This window comes from Rhineura floridana, chromosome 15 (assembly GCF_030035675.1).
Source record: "Rhineura floridana isolate rRhiFlo1 chromosome 15, rRhiFlo1.hap2, whole genome shotgun sequence".
Classification (NCBI taxonomy): Eukaryota; Metazoa; Chordata; class Lepidosauria; order Squamata; family Rhineuridae; genus Rhineura; species Rhineura floridana.
This window is the reverse complement of record NC_084494.1, coordinates 13539844-13567241: the sequence shown is the minus strand read 5'-3', so window position 1 is coordinate 13567241 and position 27398 is coordinate 13539844. Positions and strand designations below refer to the sequence as shown.

General features: G+C 41.5%; 1 protein-coding gene across 2 annotated transcripts in view; it reads right to left on the bottom strand.

Annotated features, from left to right (window-relative positions):
- The window catches only part of RCAN3 (RCAN family member 3), a 37868-nt gene extending 16692 nt beyond the window's left edge, over positions 1-21176 (bottom strand). The window contains exons 1-2 of one of the 2 annotated variants that reach the window (XM_061597251.1): positions 20854-21176; positions 14208-14459 (exon numbers count right to left, since the gene is read on the bottom strand). In XM_061597251.1, the coding sequence (XP_061453235.1) occupies positions 14208-14402 (195 nt within the window). In that variant the 5' untranslated portion in view covers positions 14403-14459; positions 20854-21176. The remainder of the gene's footprint in view (positions 1-14207; positions 14460-20853) is intronic. The other variant, XM_061597252.1, reaches the window with a different exon arrangement.
- Between the last annotated feature and the right edge of the window lie 6222 nt (positions 21177-27398).

Below are 27398 nucleotides of genomic sequence, written 5' to 3'. Positions count from 1 at the left end.
TCAGTGAGTGAGAAAAGGAATCAAAATAGTCACAATGGTGTTCCAAGCAGAGAAAAGTGGTGCCATGCTTAAGAAAGAAGGCTTCCAATCTAAGTTAGAGAAGTGGATTAGCAAGAAGGGGCGACGCCCTTGGCAACCAGGGTGCTTTAAATATGGAGATCCAGTAGCAGCCATGTGTGAAGCCTATGCAGAGTATTGTGCTGAGTACAAGCCTCGAGGTAATAAGAAAGATGTGTGTGCAGCCTGGGCTTTGTGGTATGCATGTCTGGACATGAAAGAAGAGTTGTATGAATGCAGGAAGAAATGTGAGAGCATGTGTGAATTAGAGTAGAAGAACAAAGCGTTATCTGCAGAGCTGGAGAGAGACAAATGTGAGTTTGTAGCAGAAAAGTTCAAGTTAGTAACTCTCTTAAAAGATGCTCAGGAAGAAAGAGATGTAAGGCCTTGCAGAGAAAGAAAGGGAATTGGAAACTTTGAAAACACAGCTGCACATTTTTTGGCAGACCAAAACAGAATGGCTATAGCATCAGTTAGCCATGAGAAATGTGAAGCAGAGATTAAGAAACTAAAAGAGCAAGTGAATGTGCACCAAGGTGTCATTGCTGCTGTGCGCATTGAGGATTTTGAGGAATACGAGCTTAACCCCCCAATTATAGAACCGAAGCTGCCCCAGGATGCTTTGCCAGAGTATCCAAGTAACTCAGACTGGCCAGAGCAGCAGCCTTAGCTCCTGTTGTAGATAGAATCGTGGAACAGACCTCAGCAACAGGGAGAACAACTAGGGAAGGCATTGTGGAGACCAGCAGATGGACTCCCAACCAAGTAAAGGCGATTCCAGAGCAGCTAGGTCCTCTGAACAGGGACACTGCAATAGCTTGGATGGCCAAGGTATGGTAGATGTACCCAATTTCAGATGGTGTGGGCCTCACATAAACTGCACATGCAAGTGGATCCCCAGCTGATGCCTTTCTGTTAGGATCTGGCATTGGCATGGCAGAGCTTCAAAGAGCCAATGGCCAGGAATGGATGAATTCTATGCTTAAAATTTTGATCCCTGGGCACAATCCCACTACAGCATTTTATTTGGAAACACAAGCCCCAGGAGAGCTCCCTGAGGCCTATGTTGGTAGGGAAAAGTTACTATCAAGTCTAGCTGAAATTGTGCAGTATGTGGCAGTAGCAGGAGTCACTTTTCTGGATTATGATGTAGCAAAATTTAAGGAATCTCTGTACACTGGACTTAATGCCCAGACTAAGATGGCACTAGGCAGGATAGACCTGGCCAACACAAATTGGAACGAGCTGTCTTGTGGAATCAAGCAGATCTCAGAGTTGCTCAGAGACACAGGAGCAATAAAAAGGGCCCCCATTAGTAGGAAGTCTCATCTGGAGCCAGTACAGTCTGTAACATATGCTAACACTGGCCCACACTCTTCAGTAATTTCCAGACAGAATCAAGGCCCCAGTCCTCATGCCAGTAACAGAGTCCCCCAGGTAGAAAACAGGAACAGTTACCAAGAGCCCATAGCAGGAAATGATAGGAGACAGACTCCAGGAAATATGCAGACCCAAGGTCCCCCAGACAGGACTAATTCAGACCTAATTCGACTCTATCTCTGGAATGAATTGCATTCTATGAATCAGGATATGAACATTTATCATAATCAACCCATTCATGTTTTCACCGCTGCCTGGAGTGAGTTAAAGTCAGGTGAAGCTCAGGCACGCAACCAGCCCATGGCTCCTGTAACAAATTCAGACAACAGAACCCCAGAACAGATGCAAGTTTTGAGAGATACCAGAGCAGTCCAATAGGGGTGCCCGGTTTCCTCTGGTCCTCCCCAGATGGTGAGTAAATTAAAACTTGATAGGTAGGGAAGACGAAACGTTGAGGCCACCACTGGCAATCCGGGAACAGTTGCCAAACTTTTGGCAGATACAAAAGCTTTTCTTGATAGCGTGAGCTCAGGTTTGGTTTCTTCAGAGAAACCCAGCCAGGAGAAAACAAAGGCCCTTCAGGCCAAATTTGAAGTGGGGGGGGGGAGCAAAACAAGAATTGAAAGGAAACCTTTCGTTAGACAGTTTATCATGGATCTCAATGTAACCACACAAAACCCTAAGGTAGAAAAGAACACAGTGAGTCCTAAATGCACGAATATGATAACAAATTCTGTCCTTGACAAATGTGGCATGGTAAAGGAAAAAAGTTGTTTGCATTTGGAAGTTGAAGGGAAAACTTCCTGTGAACTCTTGAAGAGGATGCACAAACTACTTGTGAGTGTGCTAGCCAAAAAGGAGCATATGAAGCTAGCTCTCACTCAAATGTACTAGGATTGCTTGATGATGTACCCATTTCCAGGAAATGTACTTTGTTGCCTGACCATGATGCCACACCCTCAAATGGCCAGGTAATGACCATGGTATCCTTCTGGGAAGACTGGCTGAGTTGGGAGTGGGAGAGACTGCATGGCGGTGGTTCTGCTCCTACTTGGCAGGTTGGCTCCAGAAGGTGGTGCTTGGGGAACATTGCTCGGCACCCTGGACTCTCCAGTATGGGGTTCCGCAGGGGTCAGTTCTGTCCCCCATGTTTTTCAACATCTACATGAAACCATTGGGTTCAGTCATCCGGAGCTTTGGAGTGCGTTGCCATCAGTACGCTGATGACACGCAGCTCTCTTTCTCCTTTTCATCTTCTTCAGGTGAGGCTGTCAATGTGCTGAAGCGGTGCCTGGCTGCGAAAATGGACTGGATGAGGGCTAATAAATTGAGGCTCAATACAGACAAGACTGAGATGCTGCTAGTGGGTGGTTCTTCTGACCAGATGGTGCATGTCCAACATGTCCTGGATGGGGTTGCACTCCCCCTGAAGGAGCAGGTTCGTAGCTTGGGGGTTCTCCTAGAACCATCTCTGTCACTTGAGGCTCAGGTAGCCTCGGTGGCACGGAGTGCCTTCTACCAACTTCAGTTGGTGGCTCAGTTGTGCCCCTATCTGGACAAGGATAACCTGGCTTCAGTTGTCCATGCTCTGGTAACCTTCAAGTTAGATTACTGCAATGCACTCTACGTGGGGCTGCCTTTGAAGACGGTTCGGAAACTGCAGCTTGTGCAAAATGCAGTGACCAGATTGGTAACAGGGACCAGACGGTCCAAACATATATAACCAATTCTGGCCCGCTTGCATTGGCTGCCTGTATGTTTCCATGCTCGATTCAAGGTGCTGGTTTTAACCTATAAAGCCTTACACGGCTTGGGACCACAATACCTGATGGAACACCTCTCCCGATACGAACCCACCCGTACACTATGCTCAACATCTAAGGCCCTCTACTGGGTGCCTACTCCAATGGAAACTCGGAGGGTGGCAACAAGGGAGAGGGCCTTCTCAGTGGTGGCCCCCAAATTATGGAATGATCTTACTGACGAGGTGCGCCTGGTGCCACCACTGTTATCTTTGCGGCGCCAAGTCAAAACTTTCCTCTTCTCCCAGGCATTTTAGCATGTGTTTTTAAATTGTTTTACATTTTTTAAATTGTGTTTTAAATTGTTTTTAAAAGATGTGTTTTAAATGTGTATATTTGTTTTTAATGTTTTTAGTTACTGTAAACCGCCCAGAGAGCTTCGGCTATGGGGCAGTATAAAAATACAATAAATAAATAAATAAATTCATTGCAAGTAGAAGCCGGTACTGCAAACAAAGAACCTCACATTACTTTAAAATCTACAACTTAGACCTGAAGAAGAGAAATACTGACTTGATTATTTCCCTTAGGCCTCAAAACAATAAACCGTTACCTACTAATGAACTTGCTTTTGTTAATTCACAGCCTTTTACTTGTGAACACCCTTTTGATCCAGGAGGAACTCAAAGTGCAGAGCCTCCAGCTACAGCAATGGCCTACCTTATATCTGAATTTACTTTGGAAATTAATGTTACATTGCTTCCAAAACAGAAACTTGTTCCAGATGCTCTGTACATGAAAGCAGACCAAGATGCCTGTAACATTAAATGCTTCTCTTGTGTCCTGGTAAAGGTACCAAAAGAGTGGAAGGTGAAGCCACCTGACCTCGTCTCCCTTCAGACTTAATTACATGAATGCACTTCAAACTCAGGGCTTAATTGCCCAAGGTGTAACTTGAAGGATAGTCACTCATCTTTTTTGTATTAAGGAGTGTTCTAGATAAAAATTGTTTTGATTTTTTTATTGTTTACTACGGGGGGAGGGTAGGATAGGACAACCTCTACTGTTCCTCTCCTTTCAAGAGACGGCGAAGTCAATGCTGTTGCTATGCAAGAAGATATGATGAATGGATCTCTGTCAGTGATCCAGATGCCAGTCATGGCCCACTTGAAAGTGAGATGCCATAAGATTGGTCATGCCCTGATGTTTGCAACTAACTCAACACTTTGTCAGCTTTATTTTATTTATTTATTTATTTATTTAGTATATTTGTATGCCACTTTTCATCACCAGGTGACCTCAAACTGGCTTCCATAGCAAGAACAAAATAATATGATAAAAACAATTCAGAACATAATAATAATAATAAAAACTACAACAGTATCAATAAATAATACCACAAAATATCATAAAACAGGCTGAAATCTCAAATCAATCTAGTCTACAAAATCTAGAGAAAACATATATATATATATGAGAGAGAGAGAGAGAGAGAGAGAGAGAAACAAATATACAGTAGACTCCCATCATTGTATAATAGTATTTATGTCTTATGTATAAATATTTATGTAATAGTATTTATGTATTTATGCAAAGAACAGTCTTCTGACTTCCTCTTTTGAACAATTAATGATCATCAGCTCAATATATTTTGACAGTTTTGATTACAAACTACCAGCCTCCAATATATTAGACCGAATTCCAACAGTGTTAAAGACTGTATTACTTTTTGCTGCAGTATGAACTCCCAGTACACCATCTGAGCTGAACTTATCTGTGATATTTTTCTGAAGGACCACATCTGCATTTGATGTTTTGAAGTGAGTGTTCTCCACATTTGGTGGTTATCTACTGTAGATTTTTTTTAGCTTGATCTAAGAAGACAGTAGTTCTACTATTTTAAACATTGGAAGTGACTGTATTTGTCGATGCATGCATTGTGCTTTTTATAATTTGTAATGACTTAATGATCCAGCCTTTGCTATTTTTCATTTTTTTTGTAATTGTTAATCTTGCTTTTGGTAAAGGATGTATGTGAGAGAGAATGTGGCTGAGAATGGAAACATCTTACACCCTGTGATCTCTTTCCTTAATAGATGTTCTCTTTGCAATGTCAGTTATTTTAGAATATATTTTAAGTATGTGACCTGTCTCTTCTGCCTCTCTTCCTCATTTTTAGTATTTCTGTCCTCTGTGATCTCCTTTTAATTTGGCTCTGCAAGAGAACACAGTTGGTGGGAGTCACTGTTTGGGAAGCTTAGTGAAACAAATAGCGTATTCCAGATTATGATGAATCCCACTGTGATCATCCTGATTTTCCAAACTGGAGTAATGATGGTACTGTATGCTGGATTAAACGACTATTAGGCAGACTGGTAAAACTAGAAGACCAAATTGGTATGTTTGGTCTAAGAAGCCATTACTGATGTGGTGGACAGCTGAAGAGTCAGCATCCACCAACAGGGGGGAGTTGTTGGCAGGCTGGCTACGAGCCTATAAACCTGAGAGACATTCCACCCCAACATGGCCTATATGATTTTTAAAATGGCTTCAGTTTGGTTCATTTTGCAAAAAGATGTTGCTTGAGACCTGATGGAAAAAGCATCTGAAAGAGTTAAGTCTGTCATTTCAACCGAGAGGATGATGCCAGTCCTATGCAGAGGACATGATCTTTGGCAATCCAATCAATGCAATCCCAAAAGTAATTGTAAAAGTTTGGCCCTCAAGAGAAGAGCCCATTGTTCAAATCTTATCAAGCTAGCTAAAAGGTGAATGCCACCACCTGTCTTCACAATAGAAAAGCCCATCACCCTGACCATATGACTCATAATAGGTATGGAAATTAAGGAAGGATACCTGCCTGATCCAATAAATTCTGTATTTTCCTTTGAGGCTTTTGTCCAGAAAGGTATAAAAATTGGACTCCATTTTCTGGGTTCTGACTGCCAAGCTCCACGATGAGATCACCTGCTGAATTGCTATTCTGGTATCTGGGTCTTATTCACCCACCCTGCTGAATATCACTCTACCTGAAATCGCCTGCTGAATCACTTAGCCAACCAGAACCCAGGGGTCTGACTCTCCCTTGCTCTTCATATCTCTGGACCCCTGCCTGCTGAAACAGAGGTCCCTGCTTGCTGAAGCTGCTTCAAAAGCTCTCTTCAGGGCTCCACTACTCTTCCTGCTTTGCTCCAGACCTTTGCTAGCCAAAGCAGAGATCCAAGAAGCCATTTCAGGATCCCTGCCTGCTGCCTTTGCTGTTTCCCTGTGTGACCCAGGAGTCACAACGTGCTCCAGTTCGATTTCCAGATTGCCCATCAGCTGGGAAAGGTATATCACTCTCTATCCTGTCTTCTGGAGGTCCTTCCTCTACAAATGGCAGCCTCCACATCTGCTCCCTCTGACTATCTTTGCTCTGAGAGTGTGCGTGTGTGACTGTTTCAGAAGCCATGCTCTGGTCCTCCCTGTCCAGGTGCATGTGACTGAAGCCTAGTCAGCAAAGTGAGCCAAGAGAGAGAGAAAGGGCAGGCTAGTGTGCCTTCCTTAGTTGTGCTGAACTCAACTCCCCTCCATCTCTCCTTATGCCTTGTGGGCTTGCTCTTTCGTGTGTGTGTGTATTTTGAGAGTATGTGAGCTGTTATGATTAGGTTTATTTAGCTAATTTCCTCACACATATTGTTACTGAGCTAATCCCCACTGATGTCAATAGATATGTACTGGTACTGAGCTATTCCCCATTGAAGTGTTAAATGTGTATATTTTGATTCTGTGTGTATATATTCAATAAATATCCCCACGTTTACCAGAAATAGGCTTTTGAAGAGCTTTATGGAAGCTAATTTGAGTTTTGAGGCAATTTAGAAACCTGGTGCATGACAAACTAAACAGCTTTGATATTTTCGTTATCTGCCTTCAGTTTATTGGGAAAGAAACATGCAGCTTTGCCATAGCCAACAAGGAGCTCCATGCAGGTGAGTGAGCCAATGAGTGCAGGCAGAATGGAATGCTCCATCCTCCCTCTGTACCCAGCACAGAAATGAAGTGGGCAGCTACAGGAGCTTTCTGTCACTCCTTTGCCAGCTTCCAACAGGCTAGTAACATTTTGTGGGGATGTTTACGAGCTTTGGAATGTGGAATACAAGCTTTAATAAAAATAATTCTTCTAGCTTCCTTATACCAGTGGTTCCCAAACATTTTTCCCCATGGGTCACTTGAAAATTGCCAAGGGTCTTGGTGGACCACTTAATGATTTTTTTGTCCCACCTACTGTAGAGATTGTAATGTGCTGGGGGGGGGGGGGTGGAGAGAGAAGAGAAGAATGTTAATATTCCAAACCTGAGTGGAATCTAAATGAATCTCCTCTATATTAGCATGGTAGCAGATATCTCATAAAACATTGTTTGCAGAACTAAACTGGTCTTTGTGTACAACACAGTATTTAAGGCTGTAATCCCATGAATGCCTACACTGGGGCAAATCCTCAATGACCACAGCAAGAATTTACTTCCAAATAAACAGGCCAGTTAGCTTAACTTCTGTCCCTGGAAAACTGGTAGAAAGTATTATTAAAGCTAGATTAACTAAGCACATAGAAGAACAAGCCTTGCTGAAGCAGAGCCAGCATGGCTTCTGCAAGGGAAAGTCCTGTCTCAGTAACCTATTAGAATTCTTTGAGAGTGTCAACAAGCATATAGATAGAGGTGATCCAGTGGACATAGTGTACTTAGACTTTTAAAAAGCGTTTGACAAGGTACCTCACCAAAGACTTCTGAGGAAGCTTAGCAGTCATGGAATAAGAGGAGAGGTCCTCTTGTGGATAAGGAATTGGTTAAGAAGCAGAAAGCAGAGAGTAGGAATAAACGGACAGTTCTCCCAATGGAGGGCTGTAGAAAGTGGAGTCCCTCAAGGATCGGTATTGGGACCTGTACTTTTCAACTTGTTCATTAATGACCTAGAATTAGGAGTGAGTACTGAAGTGGCCAAGTTTGCTGATGACACTAAATTGTTCAGGGTTGTTAAAACAAAAAGGGATTGCGAAGAGCTCCAAAAAGACCTCTCCAAACTGAGTGAATGGGCAGAAAAATGGCAAATGCAATTCAATATAAACAAGTGTAAAATTATGCATATTGGAGCAAAAAATCTGAATTTCACATATACGCTCATGGGGTCTGAACTGGCGGTGACCGACCAGGAGAGAGACCTCGGGGTTGTAGTGGACAGCACAATGAAAATGTCGTCCCAGTGTGCGGCAGCTGTGAAAAAGGCAAATTCCATACTAGCGATAATTAGGAAAGGTACTGAAAATAAAACAGCCGATATCATAATGCCGTTGTATAAATCTATGGTGTGGCTGCATTTGGAATACTGTGTACAGTTCTGGTCGCCTCATCTCAAAAAGGATATTATAGAGTTGGAAAAGGTTCAGAAGAGGGCAACCAGAATGATCAAGGGGATGGAGCGACTCCCTTATGAGGAAAGGTTGCAGCATTTGGGGCTTTTTAGTTTAGAGAAAAGGCGGGTCAGAGGAGACATGATAGAAGTGTATAAAATTATACATGGCATTGAGAAAGTGGATAGAGAAAAGTTCTTCTCCCTCTCTCATAATACTAGAACTTGTGGACATTCAAAGAAGCTGAATGTTGGAAGATTCAGGACAGACAAAAGGAAGTACTTCTTTACTCAGCGCATAGTTAAACTATGGAATTTGCTCCCACAAGATGCAGTAATGGCCACCAGCTTGGATGGCTTTAAAAGAAGATTAGACAAATTCATGGAGGACAGGGCTATCAATGGCTACTAGCTGTGATGGCTGTGCTCTGCCACCCTAGTCAGAGGCAGCATGCTTCTGAAAACCAGTTGCTGGAAGCCTCAGGAGGGGAGAGTGTTCTTGCACTCGGGTCCTGCTTGCGGGCTTCCCCCAGGCATCTGGTTGGCCACTGTGAGAACAGGATGCTGGACTAGATGGGCCACTGGCCTGATCCAGCAGGCTCTTCTTATGTTCTTATGGATATGATTACAATGCAGAAACCACAGAAGCACTATTCATCACTGTAAGTTGTTGGCTATTAAACCGAGAAAGCAGAGGTTAAATTTCCACAAGTGAGCTACATGACTTAGAAGCGAAAGTTGGCAGAGCTCGAGCCATCTTCAAGGACACGTTGCTATGCAACCTAGGCTCGGGCAGCTGGCTTTATCTATATAGAGGGCCAGCAGACACTTGTGAGTGTGTGGGTCAAGGAGTTTGTACAGAGAGAGCTTGTGATATATTGTCAGTAAAGTGACTCTTAAAACTTATTGCTTGTCCGGCTCATTGCTTCAACTGGCATCTAGCCTGTCACTATACTGTTCTGCATCCTGGGCATCTGCTTGCGCCAGATACAACATCCAACAAGTGGTAGCAGAGGATGGTTTCCTGGTGCTGATGGTACCTGGTGCTGATGGTTACCTGGTGCTGAGGATTACCTGGAGCGGAGGACTGCAGAAAAGCGGCAGAGAAAAGCCAGAACTGCAGACCAGCGGGAAAAACAGCAGAGAGACGGAGAAACCGAAAGCTGAGCTGAAAGCTGTGAGAGAGCCGTGGGAAAGAAAAAAACCTAACTGAAGGACAGAGGTGAGAAGCTCTAATTACAAAGGCGGTGAACTGTGAAAAGTGAAAGTATGTCTGTTACGTTATCGGCCGGGATTCCCTTGGAAAGGCTGACAGGGAAAAATTATGGCACTTGGAAACAGAGAATGCAGGCTTTTCTAGTGAAAGAAGACCTGTGGAAAGCTATCGCAGAAGACCCACCCGCCGGGGTGCCTATTCCAGCAGATTGGAGAAGGCTGGATGAGAGGGCAAAGGCATAAATTGTTCTTGCTATTGATGATTCTCAATTACTGCACGTGCGTGGTGCAACAACGGCAAAGGAAACCTGGGAAACTTTAAGAAATATTCATGTGAAAAAGACTGCCAGTTCTAAAATATATCTTGCCAGAAGATTGTATCAGATGCGCTTATCTGGAGATACAACCATGTCAGAGCATTTGTTGGAAATAAACAGACTGTTTACTGAGTTGTCAGAATGTGAAATTGAACATTCTCAAACGCAAAAAGTGTATATCACATTATCTTCACTAGATTCAAGTTATGATAGTCTGGTGAGCTCTTTGGAAGCAATGGACGATGCAAATCTCAATATGGATTATATAGAAGGAAAACTTTTACAAGAATTTCAAAGAAGGCAAGAAATGGCAAAGCAAGAAAGGACTGAGTCTAAACACAACTTGGGAAAGCTGAACAAAGCAGCACAAGAGAGACTGTATGGACAAAAAGCGTGTTATTTTTGTGGTTCCAGGCAACATCTACAAAGGAATTGTGAAGCAAGAAGAAGAGAAAGAGGAAGAAAACCATGTGTACAGGTGATCTATGCTAGTAAGAATAAGCAATGTATTAACAATGAGCAGGGAAATAACTGTAAAGATTTATGGGCAATTGACAGTGGGGCAACAAATAGTATAATCAAAGATAAATCCATGTTTCATACATTTTGTGACGTAGAGGATCATGTGATAATGGCTGATGGATCTAAGAAACTTATCAAAAGTAGGGGTACAGTGAAATTAGCAGGTTTCAATACAATTATGACAGATGTGCTGTTTGTTCCTGACATTGAATGCAACATTATGGCTGTGTTGAAACTCAATGAAATGGGGTTCAATGTAATGTTCAAAAGGGGTTCAGTGCATATTATGAGAGGAGAAAAAATATTCATGAAAGGAATAGTAAGGAACTCATTGTTCTTCTTACACGTGAAACAAACAAATCATGTACTCATGTGTGCTAATGAGAAACCCCATAATAATTGTGTTCATTTATGGCACAGAAAACTAGGCCATATAGGATATGAAAATGTGGTGAAAACAACAGAGAACAGTAATGATGCGACATTGAGAAACTGTGAAAAATATGTAGACTGCCACGTGTGTAAACAAACTAAGGCAGTTGTGGCTGCAAAGAACAAAGAAGCCATGCCCAGTACAAATGCACCTTATCAATTAATACACGTGGACTTAGTGGGGCCATTTCAACCTACTCAGGGGGTTGCAAGATATTTCCTGACAATAGGTGATGATTTTTCAAAATTCTGCACTGTTTATTTACTAAAAGCTAAAAGTGAAGCTGCAGAGAAACTGAAAAGATTTGTTACAAAAATTGAAGTGCAGTTTGGTGTCAAAATACAGAGAATAAGATCAGATCAGGGAGGAGAGTTCTCAGGACACTCTTTTACTGAATACTTGGATAAAAGAGGGATACAACAGGAGTTAACAGCCCCTTATCGTCCTCATCAGAACGGGTTAGCTGAACGCTGGAACAGGTTGCTTCAGGACTCAATAAGATCAATGCTGTGTGACTCCTCTTTAACACAAGGTTTCTGGGGAGAGTGTGTTCTGTATTCAGCTTACATTCAAAACAGAATATTCCATAAGGCCACTGGAATGTCTCCTTATCAGAAATTGTATGACAGAAAACCCAGATTAAAACATTTGATTAGGTTTGGAGCAGAATGCTGGGTACATGTTCCCAAAAATAAAAGGACAGGGAAGCTGCAAAGGAGAGCAGACAAAGGGTACATGCTGGGATTTGAAAACACGTATTACAGAATTTGGATGCCAAAACAAAGGTCTGTGGTGTTAAGCAGAAGCGTGCAAGCAATAGAGCAGGATTGGGAAGAGAAAACATATGTGGAGTTGGGAAACACTGAAGTTAGTAATGAACAAGAACAGGCAGATACAGTACCAATAAAACAAGAAGAAACAGGCAGCAGTAGTGAATCAAGTTCTAGCTCTGAGAGAGAAACAGAGGAATCGCCTGACACAGACACAGACACTAAGGCAGAAATACAACCACGCAGATCAGGGAGAACAACCAAAGGTATTCCGCCTGTTAGATTTAAAATAAATTCCATTAAACATATAGACTTCAGTAACTGGAAAAAGTGGGATGATGGGAATCATGAAGAATAATTGCTGTAATAACTGTATGTAATAAAAATGATGCTAAGCTTCTAATGAAATGTAAATATGAAATGTAACACATGTAAATGGAAAAGAAATGTAACTGGCTGAATGTGGAAATTTAAGGTGGGGGATTGTTGGCTATTAAACTGAGAAAGCAGAGGTTAAATTTCCACAAGTGAGCTACGTGACTTAGAAGCGAAAGTTGGCAGAGCTCGAGCCATCTTCAAGGACACGTTGCTATGCAACCTAGGCTCGGGCAGCTGGCCTTATCTATATAGAGGGCCAGCAGACACTTGTGAGTGTGGGGGTCGAGGAGTTTGTACAGAGAGAGCTTGTGATATATTGTCAGTAAAGTGACTCTTAAAACTTATTGCTTGTCCGGCTCATTGCTTCAACTGGCATCTAGCCTGTCACTATACTGTTCTGCATCCTGGGCATCTGCTTGCGCCAGATACAACATCCAACATAAGTCACGTCAGCCATAATTCTTTATTTTCATAGCAATATTTAAGCACCATTACTTTGATCTCTAAATATGTAAAATGGAAATGGACTGCCTTCAAGTCAATTCTGACTTGTGGCAACCCTATGAACAGGGTTCTCATGGTAAGTGGTATTCAGAGGGGGTTTACCATTGCCTTTCTCTGAGGCTGAGAGGCAGTGACTGGCCCAAGGTCACCCAGTGAGCTTCAAGGCTGTGTGGGGATTCGAACCCTGGTCTCCCAGATCATAGTCCGGCACCTTAACCACTACACCTAAGTTAAGAGCAACTTTGTTGCATTCATGAAATGTTTAAAAACCTTGAGGTAATCTAAAATGCACATGCAGCTCCAGCGAGGCTGGGTTTCTCTACAAGTGTGTCCATCCCTTGTACATGTTTACTTGTCCTCTGACTGAAGTGAAGTTTTACATCTGCATTAATCCAAAAGCTTGGTAAAAGAAGGAGCTTCTTGGTTAACTGGAAAATGTTTTATCATATCTCAGTTTGATAAGAAGATACATAAATGAGCCTTTTGGTTGCACAGGCAGCCCTTTGCATGAGCAAGCAAGCAAACAAACCACGAAGTCTTCCATTAACTATAATGTCCCATTTTGTCAAAAATGGAAAATTAAAGATGGCTTTGAAACAACCCTGAAGATGAAACCAACTCTTTATCATGGCCTTTGACACTTGAGATGTATATTTTTAGAACCCACACAATTTTGTGATTTTAGGTTGTTTTACATTTTTTAATGTTGTAACCCACCCTGGGACTTCTGTGCGAAGGGTGGGTAACAAACGTTAACAACAACAACTTCAAACCAGGTCGTCATTTTCTGGCTTATTCTGAGGCTGTTAACCATAGTTTCCTGATTCTAAAAACGGAGGAGCAAAGGGGTTGCACATGTGCCCATAAGATAAGATATGATTGACCAAGCCAGCCTAGGGAATAATGCTCTTATATAGTTGATGGACTTAATAAATAGTACTCAAATACCACATACTGCTAAACAGTAGTCTTCAGCCTTTTCAGACCCACAACTCTCCTTTAGCCTAAACATACATTTGAGGACCTAATTCTTAATTTTTTACCATACTATTTGTATGGTGGTAGTGTTGCTATTGCAGCTTAGTAGTGGTGCCAATCTAGACCAACCAGTTGAGCATTAATGTTGTAGAATAGGTGTGGGGAACCTTTGGCCCTCCAGTTGTTACTGAACTACAACTCCCATAAGCCCCAGTAAGCATGGCAAGAGATGATGGGAGTTATAGTTCTGCAACTTCTAGAGGACCAAAGGTTCCCCACATCTGTTGTAGGAGTTCAGAACTAAAGAAAAGCTCAAGGTAATATTGAACATTTTCCATTCTTTTCCTTATCTGCATTATCTATTCTAATCTGGCCCTTCATAAAAAACACAAAAAAGGTTCTCTCTGTGCATTTGGGCCACACAATCTTAAGTTACCTGTATAAAATAAAGACATGCTTTTCTAACAACCGTTGCAATAAATCAACACTAGTTTTTTTCTTGTCTCTTGCCATAATCCCTTACCTTTTGCTCTTGAATTTCAAACACTGCTTCATGAACACTACAAGCAAAGAGTGAGGTAGGCAGGTCACTTAAATCCATCATCTCTTCCAATTCTTCTTCATTTTCTCCAAAAATCATTTCTTCTTCCTCTTCTAGGTCACTGCTATAAAGGTCTGACTGACTGTCACTCCAAGTCTTCATTGTATCTCTAATCATTGTCTAGTCAGAGTAACTTCCTTTTCTTTGTATTCCAAACTTGTGGCAGGAGTCTTTCTAGACAGAAAAAAGAGAATTGTAAGGAACAAGTTTTACTAGAATTTTCTACTTACTGTTTTTTTAATGATTAATCATTATGTGCAAGCAACAAGATCTGAGGAAAGATTGTGTTTTTCAAAAAACCAAACCATAGGGCCATTCTGTCAAGTGTGAGAATGTGGTCATCTATTCAGATAGTGAATTCTGATTTTATAGTTTTAATTTTTTGTTTCATTGTATTGAATCTCTTGTAAATTGCTGATACAGCTGTAATTAAGCAGTATATAAATTGTCAAAATAAATATGAATTATAAGCTTCATACAAAACTCAGTGTTTTGTCATTGGAGTGGCCAGAATAAGACTCACAAGCAGCTGAAATAAACGAATCCCATTTGTTTGTTTTGTTGTGTCCAAAAGGACATCAAGGATTAGCAATAACAACCTTTTCCAAGAAGGGAGTTCCACAGAAAAAGAGCTACTACTGTAAACACCCTATACATTGGCCTTCCCAATGCTGGCATCCAAAACAGAGACTCACAGATCTTGTTAGGTAGAAGGGCTTATACATAGTAGTCAGTGAAGAAGGTTAGGATACTAAGTAATACTTTAATGCTAAGGCTGCAATCCTGTTCATGCTGATTTGGAAGTAAGCGCTATTGAACAAGAGGGATTTATTTCTCATCAATAAGCACTGGAGAGGACTGTAAGTATCCAGAACCTATCAGAACCAATTACTGTTAAGTTATTGGGCAAAATAGTATTTCTCCATGAGAAGGTAAACAAATGCCTATGATATTACATATTTGTTGGAGGACAATAAAATAAGAGTACAAGATGACTTAGATAGTTCCACGAATGATCTTGGTGAAAAATCATCTGTAACCTGCTAGTTCCTGGATTCGGTAGGAAGACCACACCAGTGAATACAATACTGACACTAAGGCCTCAATGTTTTTTCTTGCCATGCTTGCTGTGGCAAATGAACCTCTATCCTCTGACAACCATGAGGAGCTAGAAGTCTTCCTCGCACCTTTTAAATTGAAGACATGAGGGGATTGTCCCAGCAGATGCCCAGCAATTATGATCCTCTCCTAAGGGTTAGGAGGAAGGCTGGATGCGGTTTGGTCACTTTGTTAATGAGGCACATTGCATGCCTCATCTCGGAATAGCCAAATCAGCAAGCACCCTATTAGCCTTCCCTGCAAGGTGCTGATGTATAGGGCCTGGAGGCTTGGCTAGCGAACCCAGGCAAAAATTATGGATCCCTGAACATTACAAGCTACCAAAACACTTTCAAGTACCACCTAGTATTGGCACATTTAATAATTAATGTTCTTTGCAATGTGGTTGGTATTATCAGTTTAATAAAGGGTGTTTGTAGAAGCCATGCAAATAGCTTTCAACCATATTCTGCTGACTTGGATTTCCAAGGAATCTATTTGTAGCAAAAATATTTACAGTATAAAAATATTTATAAATAGATAAAATTATCTATAAATATATCTACTTAGTTAATATTTCTCACAGTGTAAATTAACAGTCAACAATGTACATTTAAACTATCACAAATTATATCAGTCAGCGAAGATCTTCCAGAAATAAATTACAAAATGAAGCCTAAACAATGAAAATATATAGTTCATAAAACAGACATTTATTTATTTATTTTTATTTTATTAAGCTTATATACCGCCCGACTAGCAACAGCTCTCTGGGCGGTGAACATTAAAAATACAATAAAAATAACACAATACAGTATATCACAATACAAATCTGTACAAAAAACTGTACAGTCTAAAATCAAAATATAATAATTTAGAATTAACAGGAATTAAAATGCCTCAGAGAAGAGAAAGGTTTTAACCTGGCGCCGAAAAGATGATAGTGTCGGCGCCAGGCGCACCTCCTCGGAGAGATAAAATTCAGTCTGCATCTGTGTTGGAATTGCTTTTTAATATGTTTGTAAAGCTTTTTAAAAAATGTTTTTAAAGCTTTTTTTTTAAAAAATGTTTTGTTGTAATATGTTTTAAGGATGTTTTGTTTTAATATATTTTAAAGTCTGTTTTTATGATGTTTTAGAGTGTTTGTAGTGCTTTTGTTTGCCGCCCTAGGCTCCTACTGGGAGGAAAGGCAGGATATAAATCTAATAAATAAATTATTTGGCTGAGCTCCATACCGAAGCTAGAAAGCACTTAAACCCAGGGATTTCTCTATTCCCCAATCTCCACTACATTTTCAAGCTGCCTCATCATATTATTGATATCATCAGTGCTCCATAACTGGTCATAAAGGAGAAAAAACATAGAGAGGAAAATGGATTTCAAACTCCTGTGGCCTTTTCTGGATTTAGGGGCATGTACCAGATAGAAATGAGAAGAGGTCAGGCATGCAGTTTTATCATTCACTCTGCCCTGTTCCCAGATATGGCTTCCATTGATTGTGAGGGTTTGGTTTATGGTTAGTGTGAAAAGCACAATATGAAGTAGCTCATACTCAGTGCATGAACCAACTTTATATGAAGCATTCACTGCTTAAGAAAATATTTACAGCAGATTAGGTTGTTTCACATTAATCACATAATGTTGGGGGGTCTAATTGTTAACTGAGAGTTTTAGTACAGAATTCTAGAAACCCTTAACATAGCATTGGATCTTTAAAATGAGGGGGGTGGGGCACTGCTAAAGAAGGGAACATACAGAAACTAAAATAATTTGCTTAAAGGATCAGGGCTATGTTTAAACAGAAGCATTTCCTGCTTTCTGCAACAGTCTGTCCTTTAAAAAAAGAACTGCACGTAACATTTCAAGTATAAAGAACGTCAACAGAAGGAAACATGGATCTATTGAGAAATCTACAATGCAGCAAAATAAATTGCGTTATCCAATGAAAAGGAGGCTATAGCTACAGTACAAAACAGAACACTAGCTTCAATCTTTATGGGTTGCTGAACTGAGATGACATAAGTAACCTCAAATGACCTCTGTTCAGTTTTTCCATTTACAAACAGATAACAATAGACTGACAATTGCAAGGTTCTTCCAGAGAACCACTATCCATAACAGGATATAAATTGGTTTATGAATCCTTTCTTCTTATGATATAATAAAATGACTAATAGACTGAATCAAGAGATTAGGATTTTATACATTTAAAGATTGCCCATTATATTTTTGCAACAAAAACTGGAACTTGGTAGAAGCGCTTTATGCTGAGAAGCTGTTGTGACAACTGAGGAAAATTGCATCAACATAAAAATTAATATACACAAAAGAGTTTTGAAATTAAATGGTTCATGCTTTGCAAGTTTTCAAAACCAAATTAGGTAGAAAATATAAAAGTTTTGTTCAATGATGTGATTTACTGTTTTTCAGTAGAGACTTAAAAAGCAAAAAGGAAAACAGACCCTGCTGAAATTGTGCGTATTTTTATATGTATGTTTTCAGGCACTGCAAGCAAACATATAGCATTGTATAACTATCATATAGCCAATAACTATCATTATAACATATTTCCAAAGAAAGCTTTGCACTTTAAGCTGACTTGAGAGCCTGTTTTAGGCTTAAAAGGCAGAATATTCATTCTATTATTTATTTTAAAATTCAACAGATAAGTAACAAATCTTTGACTGAATCTATAATGTACAGATCCATGTTTAAACTCACAAAGAAAAAGCAAAGATTATCTAAAGAAAGTCAATGCTACTTTTTAAAATTTTAAGCTGAACCATGTATTACCAAGTGAGTTATCATAACCTGTGATTTATTGGAGTAAAATTATACACATTTCCTTCTGTAACACTAGTTTACTGTTTCTGTGTTAGTCTTAAAAACATGCTGACAGAAATGAACAGAAAAAGTATTTTTAGGCTAAGAAAATGTCAAGCATTTTTTCAGAGTAACTTTCTTCTACTTGCATTGCTAGGGGTTATAGCAACATAAGAATTTTGTTTTATTTTTTATTTTTAAAGTTATTGGTGGGGATGAAGGCAAACGATTCTTAACTGAAGAGATTTGCAGATTTAGGCTGCAGTTGTAAGCACACTTTCCTGGGAGCAAGCCTTATTAAACACAGTGGAGTATATTTCTGAATCAACATGTAGGGAATTTTGCTGTAAATCTACCAGCACTTAGCTGTGATATTTATGACTTGGGAAGATGAAATCGGTGAAATGATAAAGCTGAACAATAAACAAACATCTCCAAAGTTAATTCCTATGCTACTAAATGCAAGTTTACCCAAAACGTAACTGCAAAAGGCAGATACTTTTGTATGTGAATGCAAGTAGTTTGATGTCAAAAATTATTTTCCATTTCCATCTTAAGCCAAGCATTTACCTTCTGAATCCTCAAGGAGGCCACACAGGGGATGAAACCAGAGGTTCATTTAATCTGCGTGTGTATGACATATTTGGTTGTGCTGACAGATTCATACATGTCAATCAATAGGAGAATTATAAATTCTTTCCACTCCACCCATTACCACTACCTCCTCCTCCTCCTCTTTGGATGAGTAGGATAAAGTATCACTTTGCTAGATGCCCGGTTCAGATGTAATGGGAAATCATGGTTTCTCACTATGTGAACAAGCTGCATTGAAAATGCCAGGAGAATACCAGAAGTATCTGCTTCTGGTTTTAAACTGGGGCATGTTTAAGCTATGGCTTCCGAACAATCAAGTATCTGAAACCACAATTCAATTCTGGCCTGGTGTCGCTAACTATAGCTTAAACAAACCGAAACCCTGAGTTTGGACATTGTGAGGAACTGCAGTGAGTTTAAAACTGGCAGTAGATCCTTCTAATCTCCTCCTCTAGCACACAAAAAAGGTGAGGGGAGTAGGCAAGCCAAAGGTTTGCCATGCTTCATTTATATCGTAGGAAACCAGAGTTTCCCACCACTCCAGAGGTGGGCCAATATGGAACAGATCAGAAAGGACAGGAAATAAGAGTTAACTCAACAAGAAACATAGATCTGAATGAGCAGTGGTAAATAAAGTGTCAATAAGGCAGATCTAAATGGTGTGAAGAACACAATAAAAATAAATCAATGGCTTCTGAAAAACAGGAACAAAGGACTGGCTGCCTCAGCAAAGGACAAGGGCAGAAGCAAGCAATAAAGAGCAGCAATGATGCAGACAGAAAAACTAGAGAGAAGAGATGGCAGCACAGGAATAATCGTTCTTTGCAAGGAGGGCAACAAGTTGCTTTAGAAACAAAAACAAAGAGCAGGATAAGCAGCACCTGGCAGAAGCGAGCCAGAAAACACAAGGAGAAAGACCAACACAGAAGAGAAAATGGGAGAAGAGAAATACACTCTGTTCTGGAGCCAGGGAAAAGGAGCAATGTAACATATTTATAGAAGACAATAAGGAGGGAGGCAAAGCCAATAGGGAAGAGGTGAGGGCAACATCCCCTTGCAAAAAGCAATAGAAAAAAAAAGGGCAGTAGGAGGGGGAGACAGCTCTGAGTTGGGGGGGGCATAGAAAGGTACATCTACTGAAAGGTGCCCACACAAGTAGTAGGTGTGGGGGGCAGTCAGGGCCAGGCCAACATTTCCCTTGCAATGCAATAGTGGAGTTCGGAAGGGGGCAGAAAAAGATCCATGTGGAAAGGCTCAACGTTGGGATGAGGCGCTAACAATTGACAAACGGAATAGGTTTAGGACACAACGCCCTTCTAAGGGTGAGCAGGAAGTGGCGGGGGAGTGTGGAGGAGAAAAGACACAACAGGTCGTCGAACAGGGGATGTCAGTAAGGCTCCCCTGCCCATAAGAACCATCTCGCTAGATGGACCACACCAGATGCCCACCTAATCTAGCTTCCCATGTCCAAAAGCGACCAATAGAGATGCCTTCAGGAAACCCGGAGGGTGGGCGGGCGGGCAGGCAGGCAGGCAGGCGATGACCTTCTCCTCCCTTTTGACCTGCCCCTGCAGTGTAGCAGTGAAAGATATATTGCCTCTGTCCATGGAGGTTCGAACTGCATGACGGTGGGTGCGTGCGCACATAAAGATTAAAAAAAGAGGAGGGGGAGGAAGCGTTGTTGACGACGAATCCCTGACTGAGGATGATAAGGACAGGGATGGGGGGGAGCAGAAAAGGGGTCCATAGAAATGGGAAAGGGGGGCGTAGCTTGGAATAATTGTGGGGCGAGATGTTGAAGTAAAATAATATAGGAAAACAGAAGACCAGGATGGGATGCAGAGGAAGCCGGGGGGGGGGGAAACAATTCCCCTCAGACCAAGAGCGAAGGAACAAGGAAGCCCCACCCGGCTGGGAAGAGGTTATAACAAGGGAAATTGGGGGGGGCGTGCAAAATGAGACGAAGATGCGACGGAAAGTAAGGGGGGCGTGAGAGAGAAAAAAAGCGAGGGCAGAATTGGTTTCCTTATTCCCTCAGTCCTCACTCACTCACCGTCTCCCCTTTACGTCGGGATAAGAACCGTCGTCGTCGTCGTCCCCCTCTCAGGTTTTTCTCCCCCCCCCAAAAAAAAGACGAGCGAGCAGCCCAGCCAGGTGCGACCAGTCTGCGGAGCGGCAGCGCCTCAAAAAGAGCCGAGGGAGCCCCGCCCCCTTCGACGCCGCTGCTACTCTTCCTTCCTTTGACAGAGAGGGGGGGGCGTGCTCGTGCGTGGACTCTGAAGCCGCACTTTCCCGTTTTCTCGGGAACAGGCGCGTGCTCGCCTCTCTTACCCTCCTCTTCCTCTTCCTCCCCCCCTTACACAGAGCCCACTACCAGTGAGTGACCCGGATGGAGGAGGAGGAGGGAGGGAGGGAGGAAGGAAGGTGGGCGCGCGCTTGTTCCCTCCTCCTCCCCGGGTATGAGGGAACCGCTTTTTTCTGTCTTCTGCTGTTGCCAGCCTAGGTCACCGGGTGAAGAGAAAAAAAGGCGGGCGTTTCTTTCTTCTCACCTCATCGCCCTTCCTTCCCCTCAGTATGAGCGTGAAGGGAAAGGAACGTCTGTTTTAGATGAGCCATCTAGACTGGGTGTTTTTTTCGTTGAGCGTGTAATTCCGCAACATGTCCTTGACGAAATAATAGTGCATTAATGGTGGATTTATACTGGACTGTGCACACATCATTATACTTTGTTCGTTGTTCTCCAATGCTTCCTCAATGTTACTACACTGTTACCCTCAGGAGGGGCACATTCTCGCGATACCACAACAAAAGTGGGACAAAAAATAAAATAAATAAACCCGAAACAGGATTATTTTCAACACTGATTGAAAATGAAGCAGTATGTGCACCCAGAAACTATGGCAGATGCAAACAATATTGAAAGTGGGCTTGATATCATGAGCTCCTGCTGGAAGGGCAGGATATAAATCAAATAAATAAATGGGCACAGATCATCATGTTGTTATGTGCCTCCAAGTCGATTATGACTTATAGCGACCCTATGAATCAGTGACCTCCAAGAGCATCTGTCATGAACCACCCTGTTCAGATCTTGTAAGTTCAGGTCTGTGGCTTCCTTTATGGAATCAATCCATCTCTTTGGTCTTCCCCTTCCCCTTCTGTTTTTCCCAGCATTATTGTCTTTTCTAATGAATCATGTCTTCTCATTATGTGTCCAAAGTATGATAACCTCAGTTTCATCATTTTAGCTTCTAGTGATAGTTCTGGTTTAATTTGTTCTAACACCCAATTGTCTCTTTCGCAGTCCATGGTATCCACAAAGCTCTTCTCCAACACCACATTTCAAATGTTGATTTTTCTCTTATCTGCTTTTTTCATTGTCCAACTTTCACATCCATACATAGAAATCGGAAATACCATGGTCTGAATTATCCTGACTTTAGTGTTCAGTGATACATCTTTACATTTGAGGACCTTTTCTAGTTCTCTCACAGCTGCCCTCCCCAGTCCTAGCCTTCTTCTGAGTTCTTGACTATTGTCTCCATTTGGGTACTGTGCCAAGGTATTGATAATCCTTGACAAGTTCAATGTCCTCATTGTCAACTTTAAAGTTACATAAATCTTCTGTTGTCATTACTTTAGTCTTTTTGACGTTCAGCTGTAGTCCTGCTTTTGTGCTTTCCTCTTTAACTTTCATCAGCATTCGATTCAAATCATTACTGGTTTCTGCTAGTAGCATGGTATCGTCTGCATATCTTAAATTATTGATATTTCTCCCTCCAGTTTTCACACCTCCTTCATCTTGGTCCAATCCTGCTTTCCATATGATATGTTTGGCATATAGATTAAATAAATAGGGTGATAAAATACACCCGTCTCTCATACCCTTTCCGATGGGGAACCAATCGGTTTCTCCATACTCTGTCCTTACAGTAGCCTCTTGTGCAGAGTATAGGTTGCACATCAGGAATGCACAATAAAAAGAGACCTCTGGAGAGGGACCTGGTGTTTGCAGTTTAGCAAGAAGGAAGGTAGAAGGGACCACCACCACCACCACAGTGAAAAGGGAGAGTAATAAGAAATTGTACCCTTCAGACAAACTAGAGTGGATGGCCGCATATGCATCAGCAAAAAAAGAAAGAAATGCATCAGCAAAAAAGTAGACAAGCAAGGATGCACTTTTAGACAATGGAAATTATGGCCAAGTCACACCATAAATGACACTACTGTTTCCACCATGAAGTAGCTTACTAGGCCAGAAGACCAAATGTAACGTAGCTATATGTAGTTTATGTCGTGTTAGTGCATCTAGGTTGAATCTGGCATGAGACGCAATGTTCTTGCAACCATTACACGGGACACTCAACTCACAACTCAGCTCGTGTTTACCACACCATTGTCTGTTTTTTGAGTAGTTTTCTGTTGATTTGCTAAATGCTGAGCTTGGAGCTCGGCACACCTGGTAAAGCAATCTCTATGTCCATAAATCGGCTTCAGCCTGTACATCACACCAACAAGATGAGTTGCCCTTGAACATTCTCTCTGGGGAGTGAATTCATGACGACGATGGGATTTGAAAAGGCTGGGTCTATTAATTCTGGTAGTTTGTATGATCAACAAAATAATCTGAAGCGCCCTGCCTTAAAAACAAACATTTCAACCAGAAAACACATTTGTATATGAAAACCGAAATAAAACATTTGGGGGTAGGGCATCTATCATAAACACATTTTTACTCAATACCCTTACAGCTGAATATATTTCTCAGCCATATCTTTTGTTCCAGCAGTTATCATTTCATGGTTCTGGGCAGACTGTTAAAGTACCAAGAGCAGAAACTGGGGTTTTGTCTGGATACAGGGGCATACTATCCATCTGTATTCATTACAGATGAGCTGCAAAAAATATAAGGTAGTGTTCCTATTGAGGATACAGTTCATGCACACTGAAGTCAAGGATAAATTTCAAAAATTGCACTTTAAGATTGCCAGACCTGTGTTGAAGCACCTTGAGAGTTTGGACTGAAACCCAGAGCAGATTCCATTGCCCCACTGACATGGAGCCACCACTGAATGTAGTTGACTATATATCAATAAAAAACAATTTACTAAAATAAATTAAAACTCAGAATAAACTAATTGTATCAATCTCATCAATACAGCAGCTGGCTGCATCAATATTAATACACAGTTCCAAATATCAAGAGTGGCTTGTGTTGGCAATGAAAGGTCAGTACCAAAGATTATTGCAACTCCAGGGGAAGGGAGTTCTACCTCCAGAGTGCCACCATGGAGAAGGCCGTATCCTGGATCAGTGCACAACAGGCAACACTCACCAGTGGGATCATTAGAAGGGCCTTCCCTGCAGAACCTATCTCCCCCCACTAGGTCTGGTACTTTCCTCCCAGTCAGTTAACCCTGCTTGTTCCTTAAATGAGCTTCCAGTTTTGTTGCTCATTGCTAGCCTATTATTACCCACTTACCCAGGGGCATTTCCTTCAGTTTTCAGATTACCCACAAAACACTAAGAGATTTCTATTTTAACCACTGCAAAATGGTAGACTTCTTCTTGCAGGAGAACCATTGCATCTATCATTCTGAAATTTGGTAGGCTTCACGCTGTTCATCATGTTTGCCTAGAAGTGAGCTATTTCAAATTTTCAACAATCATCTCTCCCTTATTCCTGTATTTTTCCATACATGTCCAGCTTGCTGCTACCATTGACCAAGTGCTCTGTCAGGTGGCAGATGGCTTCCATTGCTCTCCCCCCACCCTGGGCTGGTAATTTGGTGCCCAAATAAAAATGAGTGAAAAAAATGTTCTCAGGATTAGTCTCTGTTTACTTCCCTGGAATAAATCCCACATGACCAGTGTTAATTATGTTGGCAAGCACTTCACTGGCAGCATGCAGAGCCAAATGATCAACCTGACTGCATAAATATGTTACATGTAAGCCTTCAAATTTTTATGATTTCAAAGACCAAAAAGGTGGACATTATGCAGACTTTTATTTGAAAGATTTCATCTTATCAAGCATGCACAGATCATGCCTCTGTGAGGGTCATTAACCTTTTCTGATTAGCATATGTGGGCTGTATTGTCAGCTTGTGTATTATTATTTTTAACCAGTGCTGGGGTTTTTTGTAAAAATGAGGTGCCGGTACTCATACTTTGATAAAAGTACCATTGGTGCCCACAAAAAATGGCTGACATCGGCAGCAAAAAAAGATGTGCAGGTGAGCACTGTCCCAAAAAAGCCCTAGAAGGGTGGAACTACATATTACCTTACCAAATGCGGGTTACCAAACCAGTATTTGCTGAGGCAGTTTGAATGACCCCACCCTCTGAATCTCCAGCAGCACTTACAGTTCAGAAGAATATTTGTAGGAAAAAGTCAGCAAGTTGAAGGCAGTCATAGGATTGGAAACCATGTATCACACAGCTCTACTCCCAATAGTACATATTCATTCAATGTTAAGGCAGAAATTTGGAAGTATGTTCAGGATACCTCCTTTTCACTCAGTGTCCCTGTATCATTTCACTGGACCTAGTACAAATGTGTAACTTGTAACACATCCACCTAACCACTCAACAATCCCTTGTCTGTTAAAAAACTAAGGAACTGGTTGGTGTCCTTTACCTTTTTCCATGTTTGTTCCTTTTGTTTAAGCTCCTGGCATTCCTGGCTGCCCAGTTTATTATTTACAGCTAGACTTGGCAGTATCCAGGGGTGTAGTCGCTACTCCTGCTGGGAGGAAGGGCGGGATATAAATCAAATAATAAATAAATAAATAATGAGCACAAATCATCATGAATGCACAATAAAAAGAGACCTCTGGAGAGGGGCCTGGTGTTTAGCAAGTTGTCCAGAGGTTTGCGGGTCTTAGACCCCTGACGTTTTGGGGAGCAGAGTACCTATGTCTCCAGCATTCTATGCGCCAATCAGCATAAATGGGGAGCCTGTTGGCCACTGAACAGAGCCTTCTAACATGCTTCCTTGCCCTTTTCTGCTGACTGGAGCTAATCAGAGTGAAAGGAGGTGCATCAGCCACTGAGATGACTCTTCTCAGTAGCTAATACTCTTGTCTTTCATGCTTATTGCCTCCTAGGGATGCCTGTTGCTGTGGAAGAAGGCATTAACATGATCACATTCTCAATACTACTTCAGCTTACCTGGAGGGGAGTAGAGTGGAACAGGTTGATAGCAAGTTCAGAGCTGTGTGGCTGCACTGACTGAAGCACCAGATTAGCTCTGTCTGTGCATCCACACACCTCTGATCTTGCCATCTCCCTGCCCAGTCTCGCCCAGGCAAGCTGTAGCAATGTCAGTGTTGGGAGGGCAGCTCTGATCCATTACACCAGCCCCTACCGATCAAGAGGGAGACCAAAAGCTTTTTAAAACTAACAACAGTTCTTTACTGCATACGAGCTCAGGGGAAATGTGGTTAAACAATGGTTTGCTCAAACAAGCCAGGATCAAACCATGTATTGCCGTTAGCTTGTTCGTGTTATTTAAGCTAACCGTATCTTCCCCATGTTCATATGCAACAGTAAACTGTACCCAATTTAAAAGCAGAAGCAGATATTCCATCTTCTTGCAGCCACACCAGATGAGAGTGTGTCAGCCCATGTACATATCACTAAAGTATGGTTTTGAGTTGTCTGAACCAACCCTTTCTCAAGCAACTAAGGGAGGGCCAGCAGCTCACTATTCACAGCCTCTTTCAACAAGCCTTTTGAAAATGGACTGCCTTCAAGTCGATCTTATGGGGACCCTATGAATAGGGTCTTCATGGTAAGCGGTATTCAGAGGGGGTTTACCATTGCCTTCCTCTGAGGATGAGAGGTAGCGATTGGCCCAAGGTCACCCAGTGAGCTTCATGGCTGTGTGGGGATTTGAACCTTGGTCTCCCAGGTAGTAGTCCAACACCTTAACCACTACACCACACTTTTTACCAGAGGCCTTATCCCAGTCTGCATCTGTGCTGTAATTGCTTTTAAGATGTTTTAAAGATTTTTTTAAAAGATGTTTTTAAGATGTTTTAAAAATTTTTTGTTTTTGAGATGTTTTAAAGTGCTTTTAGTGTTTTTGTTTGCCGCCCTGGGATCCTTTCTGGGAGAAAGGGCAGTATATAAGCGAAATAAATAAATAAAGTTGATTAGCTCCAGTAAATGTCACAAGGATGTACAAAATTTGGATATCCATGCAGAGACAGGGAAATACATTTGCTTAAATATTGTTGAGCATGATCTACAATTTAGCCTGTTTTCTCCTCATGATAATAAGTAATCTAGGCTGGAGGCCCCTCAGTCACAGTGCAATGTGTCCATCACCCATGCCTGCGCCCCATTCGCACCACAGAGTAAGCTGTGCAGATCCATATTCAAAACTCCTACCAATATCCCAGTTCTGTGTGCCATGCAATTCACAACACAGCATGAAACTCACACTATTACCTGCTCACTGCCAAGGCCTCATGAAGATTCAACTCTAAACTCTCCTGTAACACTTTATTAATTTTTATCCTACACAATAATCCACCTGCTGGTCTCACCATTTTCACTGAACCAAATACTCTGTCTTCCATCCTTGGGTGT